Source organism: Dipodomys merriami, unplaced genomic scaffold, assembly GCF_024711535.1.
Source record: "Dipodomys merriami isolate MVZ:Mamm:240054 unplaced genomic scaffold, mDipMer1.0.p SCAF_25, whole genome shotgun sequence".
NCBI lineage: Eukaryota > Metazoa > Chordata > Mammalia > Rodentia > Heteromyidae > Dipodomys > Dipodomys merriami.
Genome location: NW_027203937.1, coordinates 8,159,815 through 8,178,256, shown reverse-complemented (window position 1 = coordinate 8,178,256; position 18,442 = coordinate 8,159,815). Strand labels below are relative to the sequence as shown.

Here is an 18,442-nt window from a genome sequence, read left to right as displayed (position 1 = left end):
TTTCTCTTGGACTCCACAGGAGAGACCACAATAAAGAGAATGAAGCCCAATCAGGTCTAGTGGTTTGAAGCCTGACCCATTCCTAGTAAAACCAGAGATCTAACATGGTGTCAGGGCCCTATGTGCCTTCCCAGTGCTCTAAAGGGAGTCCCACATAATTGTTACAAATAACACTTCTTGTACAGTTCCTAAGTATACTACAGCAGTGCTTCTTGGGTACTTTGATAAAATGCAGATTCTGGCTTGGTGGGGCCTGGGTTAAAACTCAAGATTTTATATTTTTAAGAAATTCTCTTTTGGTATCTGTCTCTTCTGCTGGCTTATGAACCACTCTTGGCAAAATTCTAGAATAATGAATCTCTTCCTCAGCTGCCTGTGTGGCTTGACTTCCTCATTTCAATCTGATCTTTGCTCAAATATCTCCATAGTAGCCCAGCTTTCCCTGGTCACTATATATTTTTCTTATCATCTGTGTGTTATTTTTTATGCTACTTATTACCTTTAGCTATATTTATATTACAGAGGGCCTTTTGTAGGATCAATGTGTTGTCATTTTCCTGGAACACTGAAACATAGCAAGTGGCCAGAAAATAATGTTTAAATGAAAAAAAAATGAAACACATGACTTAACTCCATAAAACAAACTAATAAATCTCCATGCAACAATTAAGTCTATATCTTGAGCATATTTTTAGGAGCTCACCTTCCTTGTTAAAGAATAACAGGTAGTATGTTACAAAGCAAGAGCTTTAGATTTTCTGTAATGCAGAAAAAAGGAAAGTTATCTAATAATGTCACTAATGGTTTTGTAACAAAACCTACCTAAAAACTGTGTCAACGTAACAATTCCAATTGAGGGTTCACACAAATTCCAATTCAGGAATTTATTTAAGACTTATGCATCTAATAGAAAAGCTGTATGCCATCCATTCAATATTCATGTGGCTAACATTTCTTAAGCCTCCACTCTTACTATTTATTTGTTTGCATACTGAAACTACTATGTTGTACTTCTAAAATATTTTTACTGTACTTCAGTAACTCCATTAGTATAGTCAAATTTGTACTGAACAAATCTATCTGTAAGATAGGGCATTCCTATCTCTCTAGGACCTCGTTGGATCGAAGCAATGTACAAATTTGGACGAGAAACATACCAAGTGTCAGAACTCATATCTGGCAATTTCAGAGGAAGACATCCACATAAAAATTAAAATGAAAATTAAAGATGTCAAGGGCCTTCAAGATGAATGGGAGTGACAGGGGAAAGTGTGAGCAGAGATATCCAAGGAAAGGAACCCCGTGGGCAAAGGCACAGAAATGAAGCACTTTGGGCCCAAGTTCTGGAGCAGGAAGCAATTGTGTGCAGAAGAAGAAAGTGAAAAGTGAGGATGGATGGAGGCAGTTGGGTGAGGGGTAAGGGCATGGAATCAGCTGGAATGTACAATGGAGGACAGAGGGCTTGTACACAGGAATCTTGGGCTCACTTTTTTTTAAGAAAGATACCTGAAAGCAGTGCAGAGATGAATGGGGAAGGTAAGGAAAGGAAAGACTTGGTGGGGAGGAGGGTGGGAGAGGACAGGGTTTTATTTTTCTCCGTGTGTACTAACGTTGGAAGGCGTTCATTATCTGAACATGGGTAGGTAAGATTTTGCAAGAATTAGCTTCCCATAGTGCTTAAGGGAATTATTTCTGAAGGACCTAAAATATGATCATTAAAAAGAAAGAAAGAAAACAAAGGAAAGAAAGAAAATAAGTTCACTATTCCTCATTATTAATGTTATTATTCATGTAATACACAATTAACAAAGTAAGTACATGACACAAGTTTTTGAAAAATGGTAAAAATGAGTCACAGTCAATTCTCTAGAGAGGAACAATATTTGTATAAAGTTTTCAAATTAGTTTGAATTCTACTACTTTGAATTATACAATGCATATGATTGATGATGGATCAAGTCATTCAGACCACTGGGAACATGCTCATTTTAAGCAGAATTCTGTGTAATAATTTTGGCCTCACTCTGCAGAGTGAAACATTGCCAAAGGAAAGATTTATTGCTTTATTATAATAATTATAAATTATTTATAACTATTTCAAAAATGTGCTAAGCATCATAAAAACATAGTTGGGAATGGTTTCATATTTTTCAATTCATGCTTATTTAGTAATTCTCTTCTGTCTTTGAGGCAAAAATGAAAAGTACAAGTAAGTAAAAATAAAGAATCCCTTTGATCTTCAATTACCTTTAAGTGGAAACTCAAGTACTGAGGTATGACAAAGCTTTTAGCCATTAGTTCAGCAACTCTTTAGAAAGTACAAGCTATAAACCAGAGAGCTCTGTCAGTGGAGAAAGCACAAATATGATGTTTGAGAGCAGAAGTCATAGTATTGTAGTTTAAAGAATAGTTTTCTCCCTCTTTTCTAAAACAGAAATTTCAGCCACTGCTGAAAGCTCTTTCCTATAATCCTAGCTATTTAGGAGGCTGAGAGCTGAGGATCATGGTTCAAAGCCAATCTAGGTAGAAAATTCCATGAGGCTCTTCTCCAATTAACCAGCAAAAAGCCAGAAGTGAAGCTGTGGCACAAATGGTAGATCACCAGTCTTAAGTGAAAAATCCCCAGTACTGGCACAATAAATAAGCAAACAATTAAAATAAAATAGAAATCTCACCCATTTTAATGGTCTAGCTCCATTCCACTATTTCCATGACATTACCAATGCACTGTCATGGTCTTTGAGGGTTTCTCCTTTCTCTGACCTTTTAGAACTCTTAGAGATAGTGCAATTAAGTGCAATTAATACAAATGTTGGTTATATGTCATTGGAACTGATCTTTATTAAACATATATGCATATTTTAATAAGATTAAAAAAATCTAGTAATATGGAGCAATTCATTTTGAATTCCCAATAAAGCATTTGGATATGACTAAAAACATTATTTCCTAGAAGCCTAGTTTGTGATCACATCAAATTAATAATGTCAATTAAGTCTTCTTTTAGCATTGTCATAAGGTTAGAAAGGTCATAATATTAGTGTAAATAGAAAGTAACTGGGGAAAATTTTCTAATGGAATCTCATAGCACATTCTTCAGTCCCTGTTATTTTTAAAAGCAAATTGCTTTCTATTTCCTAAAGGTGTTGTACAATTTAAATGTCCTAAATGACCGAAACAACAATCCAATCAGTTTTCTATTCCAAACAACAGTTCAATTATGGATGCTTACACATAAAGTTTGCAAAAGGAGAATAAAACTGATTGCTTTTTGTTGCCTCTACTACATTTCCAACTGATTTAATGCTGTAACAAATTAGAACACTGCTAGATTATCAAAATGGGAAATCATTTTATGAATCCAATCTGTACTATGGCAATTCAAAAGAAATTTCTTATTTGTAGGTTTCCTTAGAAGGCATTATAAGTCTATGTATATGATTTATAAAACATGCTTTAAACAGGCATCTTGCTAAAGGAGAACAAATTATCCAAATAAAGTCCAGTGCTTTAAGAAAACCAAGCTGTAAGAAAGTTTCATTGGAAATATGAAGATGATATTGTAGAAGATGATAGAAGTTATTACCTTTTAGTATAACCTCTAAAGAGTGAGTCATTCTGCTCATGGAATGTAAACATTTTGGTCACTAACAAAAGCTCCCAATTGATGTAGCTGTGGTCTTGTCTTATCAGTCTGTAGAACTGTCTGAGCGAAATTTTCAGAAGTAGGAAACCAGTCAGGCATTTTTGTCATGTATCAGGGGATGGTCAAATATACAGTTTGAGAAGAAAAGAGAAAATGGAAGGTCCCTATGGAAAAGTTCTTAATGTGTATGATATGGAACTTGTTAATCAAATTGTACCAATTCAGATTTTTTTCATGATTTTCTACAGATATTTTGGGTCCGTTTACTCCTATTAGAAAAAGAATTGATTAATATGTAAGAAGTGAAAAGAGATCCCAAATGTGTCTGGGAAGAACATGTCCCTGGGTGTTTTGACCATGTGTTTTTTTGGCAACCCCAAATCCCTTCTTCACCAGCTTCTGGCCACATCTGGCCTAGGCCAATAGAACAAAACATTTATTAAAAAGTCTATATAATGTACTTGGAATATCCAGTTATAAAGTTAGATACAAATGAAGGTAACATACCAAAATACACATGGAAGAAAGTGTTTGCTTTAGCCTTACATAGAACATGTGTTTGGCCACCATTAACCATAGAAGCTATCACAGGCAAGACACAAACTTTAAGATTCCAAATAACATCCAAGGAGCTCCTTCATAAGCACAGAAGTTCTTCCTTGATGACATCTTGCACTACGTTCAACTAGTCACTAATCCTCTGTGCTAGACATGTTGTACAAAGCAATTAACTATACTTCTTGAACACAGAAGTAATCTCTTTCCTTTTTTTTGCACTAAATGTAGCCCACAATTATGTTTAATTCTGATTCATTAGACAATGAGTTATCTCTGTACAAATTTGTTAAGAAATCACCAACACTAAGGTAACATTCCAATTGTATCCCCGAGCCTCATTCTGATCACAGAAAGCTGTTTAAATAAATCAGAGTAGTATACAGCGCATCCAGTTTAGAACATCTCACCATCCAACTGATAACAATGCCATTTTACCCAGTTCAAGGATACGGTCATTTATTCCAAGCATGGAATAATATAGAAGAGAAGGGGTGAGAGTGGGGAAGTCATCTAAAGCTCTGTTAGTGCTAATGAGAATTAAGTTAATGCCATGGGGAAAGAATATGGTCTAATTATCATGGGCTCTTTCTGTAAAAGAAATTTCTACACCTTGCTTCCCTAAGTCAATTGTGTTTATCAAGTCAATGGGCAATAAAAAATATGAATATAAGAATATAAATAAGAATATAAATAAGAATATAAATGAAATAAATTTTCTTATGCTTCCTGACTGCTTGATCTTTTTTTCTGGAAGATTTTCCTTGGATAAGAAACAGTACATTTTTTCACTGGAGGTATGTTAAAACCACTATTATTGATGGTAACTGTGGTTAACAAAGGCGAGCAGTAATGTTGATACACATTCACAAAGAGACATATGATTGTGATTTTGAGGGCTGACTGACCTTCAGGTTGATATTGTGCTATGATCGTCACTGTCTGTCCAGCCCCCTTTAGTGCGGCAGCTGCCTGCTCATGAGATGCTCCACGAAGATCAATGCCATTCACCTGAAAGAGAAGACATTCCAGAACTTTAGGCACAGTATCTACATTTTGGTTAAGACATTCTTTAAACTCTCTAAAATTGTGTCATATGTCTCAAAACCCTTCATGTGTATTTCTTAGCAAGTTTATGGTCTTGCAAAGGGATGTAATGTTATCTCGTGGTGCTTCTGGCCTGGTCTCACTGGATTGGAAACAGTTTTGGCTATGTTCACTAGGACATAGTATGTACAGTTACCAGGACACTGTGAGTTTCCTAGATTTCTGGGCGTAGAGGTGAGTCTTCAAAATGAGAGGGGAAACAGAATAATGAAAAGAAATGCATGCAACATACTTAGAGAAGTATGTGCTGACAGATTAATACACACAGATGAAGTTCTGGAGAGAGTGATGGAATGGGGTTGGCGGGCTGCCAAATCTCTCTTTGGGCGACTGCCTAGTCCTGTCATACTGAGCTTGGTGAGACAGCCCTGAGCTCTGTTCCAAAATAAACTTGACTGCCCCATTTCTCATATGCAGTTCCATAATAACTTCTGACAAAATGAAATCAAGAGTGCCTAGAGTTTAGTCTGCTCTTGCTAACTCCTATTTTTCAGGCCTATGCTGAAAGAGAAAACATCTAAAAAAAAAACCCAAAAACAAAACAAAAAACCGGGCCCTAAATGTTGCCAGGGTATCAAATTATCTTTTCAGTCAAATTTAGTGAGAAGCAAAAGCTCAGAATCTTTCTTAAATCAGTTCAGTCTAAGTCAACAAAATATCAAATTGCCAAGGGTTCTGTGACGGCTCTAGAAGGGGGACGGTAGGTGAGGCGCAGGGAAAACAAGTATGTCCCAAGATACTTTCTGCCTGAAGTGAACACAAAGTGAGTCAGTTCTCTAAATATAAAGAATTATAGTTATATACATGGTGTCTAACTCTGCTACCTCCTATTTGTGGGGCAGGATGCTATAATAGCCCATGATAGAAGAACAAAAGAATGGGCTATGTATAGTGTCATCTTATTTTGCCTTTTGTAACTAACCCTTTTTTATTTTTATTGTGAAAATACTGTACAGAGGGGTTACAGTTACATGGGCAAGATAATGAGTACATTTCTTATCAAGCATTGTAGCCTCCTCCTTTGTTTTCCCTTCCCATTTCTTCCCATCCTCCCCCCGCCCTCCCACCCACCCCCCTCGCACCAAAGTTGTAAAGTTCCTTTTCAACATAATGACTTGTACATCTCATTATTGCAATGGGTCCACCTGTATCCCTATTTAAACGATTTGTTTTTCCCCTTCCCCTCCACAAATTATACCAACATCGAATAGAGTGAAAGCAGGGGTTATACCATGGGGGAGGGACATACAAAGCAACAAAGAAATCATCTTATAAATGTGTTAGAAACAATCGCATGAAACAAAAAAAACATTTGAATACATATCTTAGGGTTCATTTCCCTAACATCACCTTATCTGACCATTTCTGCTTGACTCAGACATATACTAGACATTGCAAATAAGGGAAACCATGGGACCTATGTTTCTTTGGGCCTGGCTTACTTCACTTAATATAATTTTTTCCAAGTCTTTCCATTTCCTAACAAATGGGACAATGCCATTCTCTCTGATGGAGGCATAGAATTCCATTGTGTATATATACCATATTTTCTTGATCCATTCATCTACTGAGGGACATCTGGGTTGGTTCCATATCTTAGCTATAGTAAATAATGCTGCAATAAACATAGTCGTGCTGGTAGCTTTAGTGTGGTCTTGTTTGTAAACATTTGGGTAAATGCCCAAAAGTGGGATTGCTGGGTTATAGGGGAGCTCTATGTGGAGTCTTTTGAGGAGCCTCCATACTGCTTTCCAAAGTGGTTGAACAAGTTTACACTCCCACCAACAATGCAGTAAGGTTCCCTTCTGTCCACATCCCCTCCAGCATCTGTTGTTATTAGAATTCTTGATTTTAGCCATTCTTACTGGAGTGAGGTGGTATCTCAATGTTGTTTTGATTTGCATTTCTTTTATGGCTAGGGAGATTGAGCATTTCTTCATGTGTCTATTGGCCATCCTTCTTTCCTCTTCAGAGAAGTTTCTCTTTAAGTCTTTAGCCCACTTATTTATTGGGCAGTTGTTTCTTTGAGGATTTGTTGCTGAGGGATTTAATTTTTTGAGTTCCAAGTATATTTTAGATATGAGACCCTTGTCCATTGTATGGATAGTGAAGATCTTCTCCCAATATGTGGGCTTTCTATTGATCTTGCTAGCTATACCCTTTGCTATGCATAAGCCCTGCAATTTCATGCAATCCGTTTGTCCAACCTTTCTTTGATTTGTTGTGTTTCTGGGTCTCTATTAAAATTTCGGCCTGTGCCAACAAGACCTAGGGTTTCTCCTATTCTATCCTGTAATGTTTTCAGAGTGTCTGCTTAGACTCCGAGGTCTTTGATCCATTTGGAGTTGAGGATCTAGCTTTGTAACTAACCCTTTTTAACAATGAAACTGAGTGGCAGAGGGAAAAGGGTTATCCTTTGTTTCTGCATCCGGCCTAGAATATCATAACCTTTAATTTCACACCCTGGTATACTTATAACTTTACTAAAGTCCCTTTATTTCTTTTAATAGTTTTATTTGTCCCTTCACTAGCTTTCTGGTCTCTCTCTCTCTCTCTCTCTCTCTCTCTCTCTCTCTCTCTCTCTCTCTCTCTCTCTCTCTCTCTCTCTCTCTTTCTCTCTCCTTCTCTCTCTCTCTCTCTGTCCCTCTGTCTCTGTCTCTGTCTCTGTCTCTGTCTCTGTCTCTCTCTCTCTCTCTCTCTCTCTCTCTCTCTCTCAGTACTAGGGCTTGAATAACACACTTTCACACCCAGTTTTGGGGTTTACTTGGAGATAACCTCACAGATTTTTCTGCCTGGGCTGTCTTTGAATCTACTCAGCCTCCTGAGTAGCTAGGATTATAGACCCGAGTCACTAGAGCATTCAGTTCTAGTGAATTCTTTACTACAAGTAGTAGCATCAGGAAATCCATCACATTAAGCTTGGCCTGGCAGTGCCACCTATGAGCTGACTGTCATATCACCTCTCAGAGCCTGGATTTTCTCCTACCACAGAGGGAAAGGAGAGTTGGGTTGTTTGGTTATAAAGATCCTTGAAGAATGAAAACCCAGATTTATTGTTAGGTAGAAGACTATCATTTCTGAGACTAGTAAAGAGGCAGGAGTATGACGGGTAATCAAGGGAGGAAATGTTATTCAGGCCTTTCTCAACAGGAAGCTGAATGGCACCATCTTCAGATGCCAAATGAGTTTTCTTGTAAAACTGTCAGCGTACATTTAAAAAATATGGTCAAGCCAGGTGCCGGTGGCTCATGCCTATAATCCTAGCTACTCAGGAGGCTGAGATCTGAGGATCATGGTTCAAAACCAGCCCAGGCAGGAATGTCCATGAGACTATTATCTCCAATTATCTCCACGAGAAAACTGGAAGTGGCACTATGGCTCAAGTGGTAGAGTGCTAGCCTTGAGCTGAATTGATGAGGGACAGTGGGAAGGCCCAGAGTTCAAGTCTCTCGACCAACCAAAAAACAAACAAATGAAACTATGGTCATGGTAAGTAAATCCTGCTTCAGATAATTATGAAAGGAAAAGGTAAATGTCCCTATATCATCTTCACTTCTAGAGGTAACCACTTTTGTGTGTACTCCTTACAAATTCACTACTTAAGTACACATGAAACAGAGCTTTATTTCTGTTGCTTCTTCTACATATATTTTAATATGATTGCCTGTTCAATAATCAATAAGTCATATAAGATATAAAAGCTTACAACTCATTTTCTTTTGTTTCACTTGTTATTTAATAATGTATCTTGAACATCTTTCATAGAGGTTTATATCATTCTACCTTTTTTTTTTTCTGCTGTACTGGGATTTGAACTCAATGTCTCAAGCTTTCTAGGTAGATGCAGCTCTACTACTTAACCTTTCTACTTTTTCTATGGGAGTCATCTTGTTAATATTTCAACATTTGCAGTGGTATATATTAGGGTCATTTCCCTTCCTCCCTCTTCCCTTCCTTCTTCCTCCTATCCTTCCTCCATCCCTCCCTCCTTCCCTCCCTCCCTCCCTTCCTTTCTTCCTTCCTTCCTTCCTTCCTTCCTTCCTTCCTTCCTTCCTTCCTTCCTTCCTTCCTTCCTTCCTTCCTCCCTCCCTCCCTCCCTTCCTTCCTTCTCTTTCTTCTTTCATTTTCTATTATACATACATAGGAATATTTTTATAAAGCACAAAATTTCTTCAAATAAACTTTCTAATCAAAAGGTATATGGTAAGGTATTCTGCCTTATTGGAAGATTTAGTATGTGTTGTTTTGACCAAGTGCAGTTTTAAAAAGAAGAAAAATTAAAAGACTTTTTTTAAGCAAAAAAAAAAGTTAAATTCTCATGTGCATTAACCCAGATCAGCTGATGCAGAAGAGCTGCTCTGAGTCCTGTGTTATTATCATCTGTTGTGTTTAAATCATTGTATGATCTGCTCTGTGTTTCCTTGACCTTAATTTTGTGCAAACCTCCCTGCGCCACATCAAGGAAAAAGCAAATTTGCTTAATTGAAGTGAGGTAAGACTTTAAGATTTATTGAAAGGCCATGTGTCTTTAGCAGAGGTTGAGCAGCATTATGGAAGAAAGGAAATCAACTTCCACAGTACAGCCCTGAGCTCTGTGCATGTTGAGCTCCTGTGCTTTTTTCCTGAATGACAGCCACTTTAGAACCCATACATATGCACTATTTGTTTTTAATTTGCTATTTTACACTTGAAAGAATTGTGGACCCATTAAACATACTGGAACTAATAGTGAAGAAAATAAAATGGTTGTAATTTCACTTACCAGGGAACAGTTGGATATAAAATAGAAAATAAATAAGGGCGCAGGAGTAAAGTACCAGCTGAGAAAGCATGGGGCCCTGAGTCTAAACCCCAATATCACCAAAGACAAATAAATAAATACGATTCATATCTGTACACAGTACATATCACACACATAAACGTGAAAGCAGTTTAACAAAGTATAAAAAGTGTCCCCACTGTCTGGTATTTCCAATGGTCACCATGTTGTCATGTTGATGGTTCTTCTTTTGTTTGTTTGTTTTCCGGTCATGGGGCATTTGTTTTTCAATCATGGGGCTTGAACCCTAAGCACTGTTCTTGAGCCTCTTTGTGCTCAAGGCTAGCACTCTACCACAGCACCACTTCTGGTTTTTGAGTAGTTAATTGAAGATAAGAGTCTCATGGTGACTTTCCTACCTGGGCTGGCTTTGAACCAGGATCCTCAGATGTTAGCCTCCTGAGTAGCTAGGATTACAGGCATGAGCCACCATGCCTGGTATGTTGATGACTCTTTTATATATTAGTTATTATTTTCCTTATGAATATAAGCTAGCTTAAAAAGGATATAATTTTAAGAAATTACACAAATAAGATCATATCATATGTTGTTTTATACTTTGACTTTAGCCACTTACTATTATATCTTACCTTTCTTTATCCTTATATTACTACATCTGGATCTTCCTTTTAATGGCTCTGGCATGTGTTAGTATGCAATATACAATATTTGACTGGAGCATGGTCTTCAGTATTTTATTATAAAATCATTGTGAAAGCTATCATATAACATGTAAGTTTCTGAATAAAGGAAATGCATATACATTTTCAGGAATCATTGTTGAGCTCCCTCTGAAAATGTATCATTAGTTTATACATGTCACAAATATTCTATGACTTCTTACTTCCTCATACGCTTTAATAGCTGTATGTAGTTGGATATTTTTTATTTTGATGTGTGGACAATCACCTTACTTAATTTGCATTTCTTTAATTATGAAGTTAAACATATTCTTATAAGTTTATTGGTTATTTGAATTTCCGTTTTACATAACTATTAACAGCAAACAATAGCTATCTAATTTGGGGGGGTCTGTACTCCTATTTCTGATATAGTAGTGTCTCAAGGATCTGTGAATTTGAGGTTATCTTAATTGGAAAGAGAAGCCACATTTCAGTTTCAAGTTAAGAAAAATTACTGGAAGGGGTGACATTGTCCATAAAGAAATGAGGGGCCATTACCTGACTCATTACCTGATTTATGTAACTGTAACTCCTCTATATATCACATTTATAATAACTAATGTACGTATATATATGAAAATAATTACTGTAGCATTGCTCCTATACTTCTTGAGTGCATAGTAGGCAGAGAATATGCAGGAAGTACATGCTTATTGGCAGCTCTGCTCCAAGACTGTGAGTTTAGACTGAACATTTTGGAGCTGCTTTTCATAAGGCAGCACCGATGCCTGTGGCTGCTGAGGTTTCTACCCAGGTCTGGTCATCTACCTGCTCTGGAGACAGTGTCATGTGGAGAGCACAGAGTTTAAACTTTGGATGGCCAGAATTCAAATCTCAGTTTCTTCATTTGTCAAGTGGGAGAAGTTATTTGGTTTCTAGGATCTTAGTTTTCTTATATGCATTAGAAGATATGGATTCTTATTTTGCTAGGTAGTTCTCAGAAAGCTGATGTAAATAATGTGTTTACCATAATAATGTGGCACTGGGTAAGTATTCAATAGGTAGCTGTTTTCTGTACTATAGGATATCTATTATCTATGAAATCAAGACTGTTAGATGGCATTTATTAGCAGCAATAAAACAGAAAGAAGACTGTCTAGAGAGTAGGTAAGAACCACATATTTAACTGAATTATTATCTGTGCAAAACTATAAAAGAGTCAAGATAATTGTCACTAGATTTCAACTAAAATGGGTCAGGTAAAGAACACAGGGGAATGTTTCCAATAAATGATTTCACATTTGAGGGTCTGGATAGAATATGGCAGAGGGGTACCTGCATAGAAACTGGGGCAGAATCCAAACTATTTCTATTTTTCTTTTTAGAAAGAATGTGCATCGTAAGATGAGTAGATGTATCACAAGTGTATTTAGTAGGTGAAGAAGGCCTTCATCTTTTCTCAAAAGGAATAAATCTATTCTTATTTTTCTGAAATAATGCGATGGTGTTGTGAAATAGAAACATGGGTACCATTGATTACTGACACTGATTTATTCATGCTAGTCAATGGCCTACTCTGGAAAATGAAGGCTTCTGATCCCCACCATCTCTAGAGGTCTCTGATGTTTGTCAATTTAACAATTTCCATGGCTTAAAAATAGCATCTCAGGAGTGTAACTGTTTTCCCACTTAAGATTTCTCATTTAACAAGGTGAGACATAAACAAACAAATGCAGTAAAAAACATTCACATGTATTAAGTGGTCCTTATCACATACTTGTGAGGGAAGTAGGCAAACTATAAATATCCCACTTGATCTTGAATTTGAGCAGTCTGGGCAGCTGGCATAGAACTTGGAAAGGTAGAAAGGGAAACTGACAGCAGGAGCGGCTGCTCAATGCCAGGAATAAAAGCTTGGTCACTAACTTCTAGGGATGAAAACTTAACATGTTTTACCCTGTGCTTGGGAACAGATGACCCTGGAAACAGTGAAAAGTTGGGGTTGAGAATAATAATACCAATGATAGAAGGTAAAAGTTTGCATTAGGAAAAATAGAAAATGGAACTGAAATGGGACAGGGGCACACCTTGGGAGAACATACAAAGGGAGGAGCTTCCTCTCCATATTCCAGGAGGTAATTCTAGAAACAATCAGAGTTTAAATATTTATCATCTTGAAAAGATTGGGTGAATAGAGTGTCAACATGTTTTATTTCCTTTTGGCAGTACTGAGGTTTGAACTCACGGTCTGACACTTGTTAAACACATAGTCTACTCCTTTTACCACACCTCCAGATCATTTTGCATTGGTTAATTTTGGGTAGGGTCTTGATTTGTGCTCAGCCTGAGCTGGATTGTGATTTACCTGCTTGTGCTTCTCTGTGTCAGTAGGGATGCCACCGAAGCTAGCTGTGGTGCTCCTCTCAGAGGTAGGACAGCAGACATGCACCACCACTGAGCCCAACCATGATCGCCAACATTTTATGTCCAGGTTGACCTCAAACAATGACCTCTTGATCTCTGCATCTCATGTAACTACAGTTATCGGCTTGAGCCACCAACCTCTGCAAATAACTTTTTCAGGGGAGTGGAGCAGTATTTGGGGTTTGAACTCAGGGCCTCACGCTTGCTAGGCTGGTGCAATACCACTGAGCTATATCTTCAAGCATTTGGTTGGGAAGTCTGGTTGGGAAGATAATGCATTTTGTTTTAGACATGGTAAGTTCAGTGTGTCAGAGCCATACACAACAGTTTTGCAAGCAGTTGGAAAGTATCTGAAATTTAGAGAAGTGTTCAATGTTAATAATCATTTCTGGCCTTGGTGCTCCCAAGGTGGATACCCTGACCAGTATGGATCAGATGGAGAAAGGATTTACCAAACAAAATGGTGACACTAGGTAGCAACTTCATGGAGTTGTTAGGGATCAGTGAATCTACATCAAACACTTAGGTCAGGGGCCTGGCTGTGGTAGGGACACAGATCAGCTCTTGTTGACCCTCTGACACCTGGGCTAGAATGACATTGTTTGGTTTACCAAGGAAGTGCCATGGTTCTAATCCTTGCTAAAGGAAGCTTGGGACTCTGGAAAAGTACCAACTGAGGAGCTAAGAGTCCTGAATTTTGGTCCTTCCTGTTGCTAGCTTATTCTACTTCATCTCTTTGGGCCTCTTTAACAAGAAAGAGACATTCATTGTAACTGTTGGAGGTCCCTTCTGGTGCTTAATACATACATATATTTTATGCTCAGTATGTAATTTTGTTGACAGCTCCAGGAAAACAAACAGTTCATTCAGCACTAAACTTTCCCTATGCCCTCCAGCATGTTTCAGAGTGAATAAACTATAAATTGTATTTGAAGTGGAAATTTCTAATTAAGTTCCCACTCCTCCTGGAGGCTCTGTGCTTGGTAGAGAGTGATAACATTTCTGACAGGAGCTGCCTGAGACCTCAGGACTGCAATCCTGGAACGCAGACAAAATGAGAAAGTTGACATTGGATAGTTACATATTTTAGGAATTAAACAGCCTTCTTTTGAAACTTGGGTTATTAATGCATGATGATATATGGGCATTTAAAAAAAGTTTAAAACTCTTTTTGTTTGACAGCGAAGAAGGCTGATTCCTTTGGAATCTTAAATGGAAAATAATAAACTATAATTTGGTCATGCAAACCCAGTTGATGGTAGAAAAAAATACATCAAATAAATTTTCCGAGTCATGTATTTCAAATACCTATCTCTACTGAGAACATATAAGCAAAAATGGAAACCTTATAAACTAGTAAGATGATACTAGTATCTCCAGCTTTGATGTTTTTTCTTAACTCTAGACTTGTAATGTCTATCTTCTTATTTGATATTGACATTTCGATGCCCAAACCTTTTCAAACTCATCGCGTTCAAAAATCAAACTTAATTTTCTCCTAAACCTGTGTCTAAGGGAATTTTGCCACTTTCAACAAATAATAGGAGTGAAGGAAGGGGTGACATTGTCCATCAGGTCATTGTCCCCAGGTCATCCATCAGCTTGTCTGTTACCTCTAGCTCCAAGCCACATTTCAACTATATCTTTCTGCTCCATCCCCAGTCCTGTTTCTCTGGATGACACACCAGTTTTCCTAGGGACACAGAGGTAATCTCTTCATTGTTTTCCCTGCTCTAACTCTGCCTGCCCATCCCCCTACACTCATTTTCCACTGTGCAGCTAGAATGATCCTAACATGTGTATTGGATCACTCTTTTCTTCTGTTGTGCTCTTTCCATGGGCCTCTTGAGGTACTTATTTTGCATAAAATTCCAACTTCTTATTATGGTCTTTGCCCATCCATCTGCGTGCATCTCATACCACCCTGTGCCTTGCTCACTGTACTCTCTCTACTAGGACCTCCTTTCTACCTTGCCTCGGGGTGAATTCCTGCCAATGTTAGGGTGCCAGTGCTCTCACTGACTGGAGTGCTCTTCCTTAGCCCTTCTCTTATTTGACCACTCATTTTCACAAGTCTCAACTTCACATCTTCACATGCCAAACCCTCAGAGAGCACTCTGCTCCTTCTCCCAATTACAGTAGCCTCACTCTGTGTGTGTGTGTGTGTGTGTGTGTGGTGCTGGGGTTCATGCTGGCAAGGTAGGTGCTGTACTGATTGCATCATGCCTCTAACCATTTTTGCTCTGGTTCTTTTTGAGATATGGTCTCAATTTTTGCCAAGACTGGCCTGGACTGTGATCTTCTTCTTTTTGCTTCCCACTGTAGCTGGGATGACAGATGTGCATCATTATCAGATAGAGTCTTCTTAACTTTTCACTTAGGCTGGGGTTGGGCTGGGATCATCCTGATCTTAGCCTTCTGAGTGTTGGGCCTATCTTTAACATACCCTGTTTTAATTTCTTAATGAATTTAGGCTTACCCACCTTACCGTATCACCCTACAAAAGCTTTCTGTAATTAGAGACTTTGTCTCCTTTACCTCCACATCTCTAGTGCTTATAAACATTATGTAGCCACCCAATAATAGTCCCCAAACTGATGAATCATAACAGTTAGATCACATAATTTTATTTAATTTACTAACTTTATTTGACAACTGGTTATTGTGATGAATCATTATAACCATTAGATCACATAATTTTATTTAATTTACTAAACTTTATTTGACAACTGGTTATTGTGTGCTTTTTATGAGCCAGGTACTGAGCAGAGAGACCTTCTCAAAAGGAATCTGTCATGAAAGGGGAGCAAAGTTACTTAATGATACTCACTGAAACACAATCTGTGAGGGTGGGGCTGGAGATTCTTGTTTCTAACAAGCTCAGCGGTGATGGATGAGCAGTCAGACCTGAGCTCTCTAGTGGCAAGGGAGTTCTTTGCTTTTCTCCAGTCTCTCATCAGTCTTTCATCTGTGTTATGTTTGATTTCAGCTGGTTGTGTTAGAACTTTCCTCCTTGAAGAATTCTCTGGCTCTTTGGGGCTCTACTACTAATTAGGACCTTGCAGAATATCTTGGGAGCTGCCTTTAAGATCTACTTGGGTGGTGGTATGTGGACATGGAAATGGTAATCTGAACAACCCACCGCACATCTATCCCTCTCAGCCAAGGACTCTGTCCATCATCGTTGGCTTTGTGCAGAGAGCTCTGTAAATACTAGTGTATTACAGTATCAGACACTAGCATCAGCCTGCAGGTTTTGTGATGGAGGTAGCCAGGAAGATACCACCTCATCTGTTAGCCTGCTGCTAAGGATCCTTGGGCAAAGAGTAAAGCCCTGGGGCAGGAGGCGAAATTCCTGCTCTGAAGGATCTGTTTCATGACTTCTTACCTCATGTTGTAAGCACTCCATCCTGAGATGGGATAGGTTTGTTTCCACACTGACAGATTCTCTGCATTGAGACCCAAATTTAAGGTAATCCAGTTCAGATTCTGATAATAAAAGCAATCTCCTGAAGTTGGTCAGCATGTTCTCTATTTTGAAATTAGGGGATTAATTGTAAGTACTCTATGATTTTTTTCAAACATAGTGCTTTTTTTTTGTAGTTTCTGGGTTTCTGATATTAACATATCACTAAAACAGTATAAAGTTAGACAGCATCAATAGAGAACTGAGTAAGCACATTTTAAGATCTTTATATAATAAAATAATACACAAGCATTAAAAGCAATAGTATATTGCTAAAGAAAAGCAAATTATAAAACTATTAGTATATATATTATATACAAATATAGTATATATACACATTATATATATATATAAATAAATATATATATATAATTTTTTTGTGCCAGTACTGGGATTTGAACTCAGGGCTTGAGTGCTCCCCCTTGGCTTGTTTTGTTCAAGAATGGTTCTCTAAGGTTTGGAATGTGGCTTAGTGGTAGAGTGTTTGCCTTGCATGCGTGAAGCCCTGGTTTTGATTCCTCAGTACCACATAAACAGAAAAAGCAGGAATTGATGTCAGTGTTAGCCTTGAGCAAAAGAAGCTTAGGGACAGTGCCCAGGCTCTGAGTTCAAGCCCCAGGACTGGCAAAAAAAAAAAAAGAATGGTGCTCTACCAATTGAGCCACACCTCTATTTCTGGCTTTTTTGTGGTGGTTAGTTGGGGAAAGTTTCACACTCTCCTGCCCTGGCTAGCTTTGAACCACAATCTTCAGATCTCGGCTTCCTAAGTAATGAGAATTATAAGCATGTATGCATCCCAATTATTAAAGATAACGGTAGATGACATGATATTATAGAGAATACCTGAAAGATGGCATAACCAAATATTAATGGATGCTTTAAAAGGTTGTAGTGTTGTGGTTATATGGGGAAAATCAGTGTAGGAAAGAAAAGGGATTAGATCTTATTTTATAACCCGCAATAGTATCTGTATACTGTTTTTAAAATTGAGTATGTCTCACATAACAGCAACATTCAAAGTTTTGCAAGAAGTAGTATTACCTACTGAATTTGAAGTTTTATGTTACTTTAACCATAAAAATACCTTTTAAACATAACTGTCCCAATCCCAAATAAACTTTATTGGTATATTTAAAGAGTTATCTAATTTCTTCACAAAATTTATTAACTCAGAATTAATTTAAACCACACATATATTTGAAAGCAATAAAGCTTCTTTCTACATATTCACTGTTTTTAGGTTCTAAGTAGTTTCTAATTTGACTTAGTGAGATTGTAATGCTATTAAGAAATTCTTGCTTGAATCCCTTTTTCCCCGTGTAGCTGACTTTGCTCATGACTTTTGAAAATCAATTTTAATAGGAGAAGTGACTATCATTGGAGATGAAACTCTCTCAAATGGCCATTGTCCAAGCATCTGAGAGTCAAGGCTTGGTTAGGAAGAAGGTACTTGCGGAATTCTATTAACTTGGCTACAGTCCACGAATACGGGACAGAGCAGATGTTGCTGATACCACAGCTTCTCAGGAAAATGACCTTCTTCCATGTTTGGGCTTATATGTATACAGGCATCTGACTATAACATGTAATTATATCCCAGTATTTTTCTTAATATTCCTAAAAAGAAGGTCATCATGTCCACAGAACCTCTCCCTCAAGAAACATGTTTTACATTGAGATACCACCTCACCCCAGTTAGAATGGCTAGAATCAAGAACTCTAATAACAACAGATGCTGAAGGGGATGTGGACAGAAGGGAACCTTACTACATTGTTGGTGGGAGTGTAAACTTGTACAACCA

At 37.7% G+C, this 18,442-nt stretch overlaps 1 protein-coding gene across 29 annotated transcripts in view; it reads right to left on the bottom strand.

Moving 5' to 3' along the window:
- Positions 1-18,442, bottom strand: part of Dlg2 (discs large MAGUK scaffold protein 2) — a 2,075,786-nt gene that overhangs the window by 327,800 nt on the left and 1,729,544 nt on the right. For all 29 annotated transcript variants that reach the window (XM_070034861.1, XM_070034862.1, XM_070034867.1 and 26 more), the window contains one exon: positions 5,110-5,212. In XM_070034861.1, the coding sequence (XP_069890962.1) occupies positions 5,110-5,212 (103 nt within the window). The remainder of the gene's footprint in view (positions 1-5,109; positions 5,213-18,442) is intronic.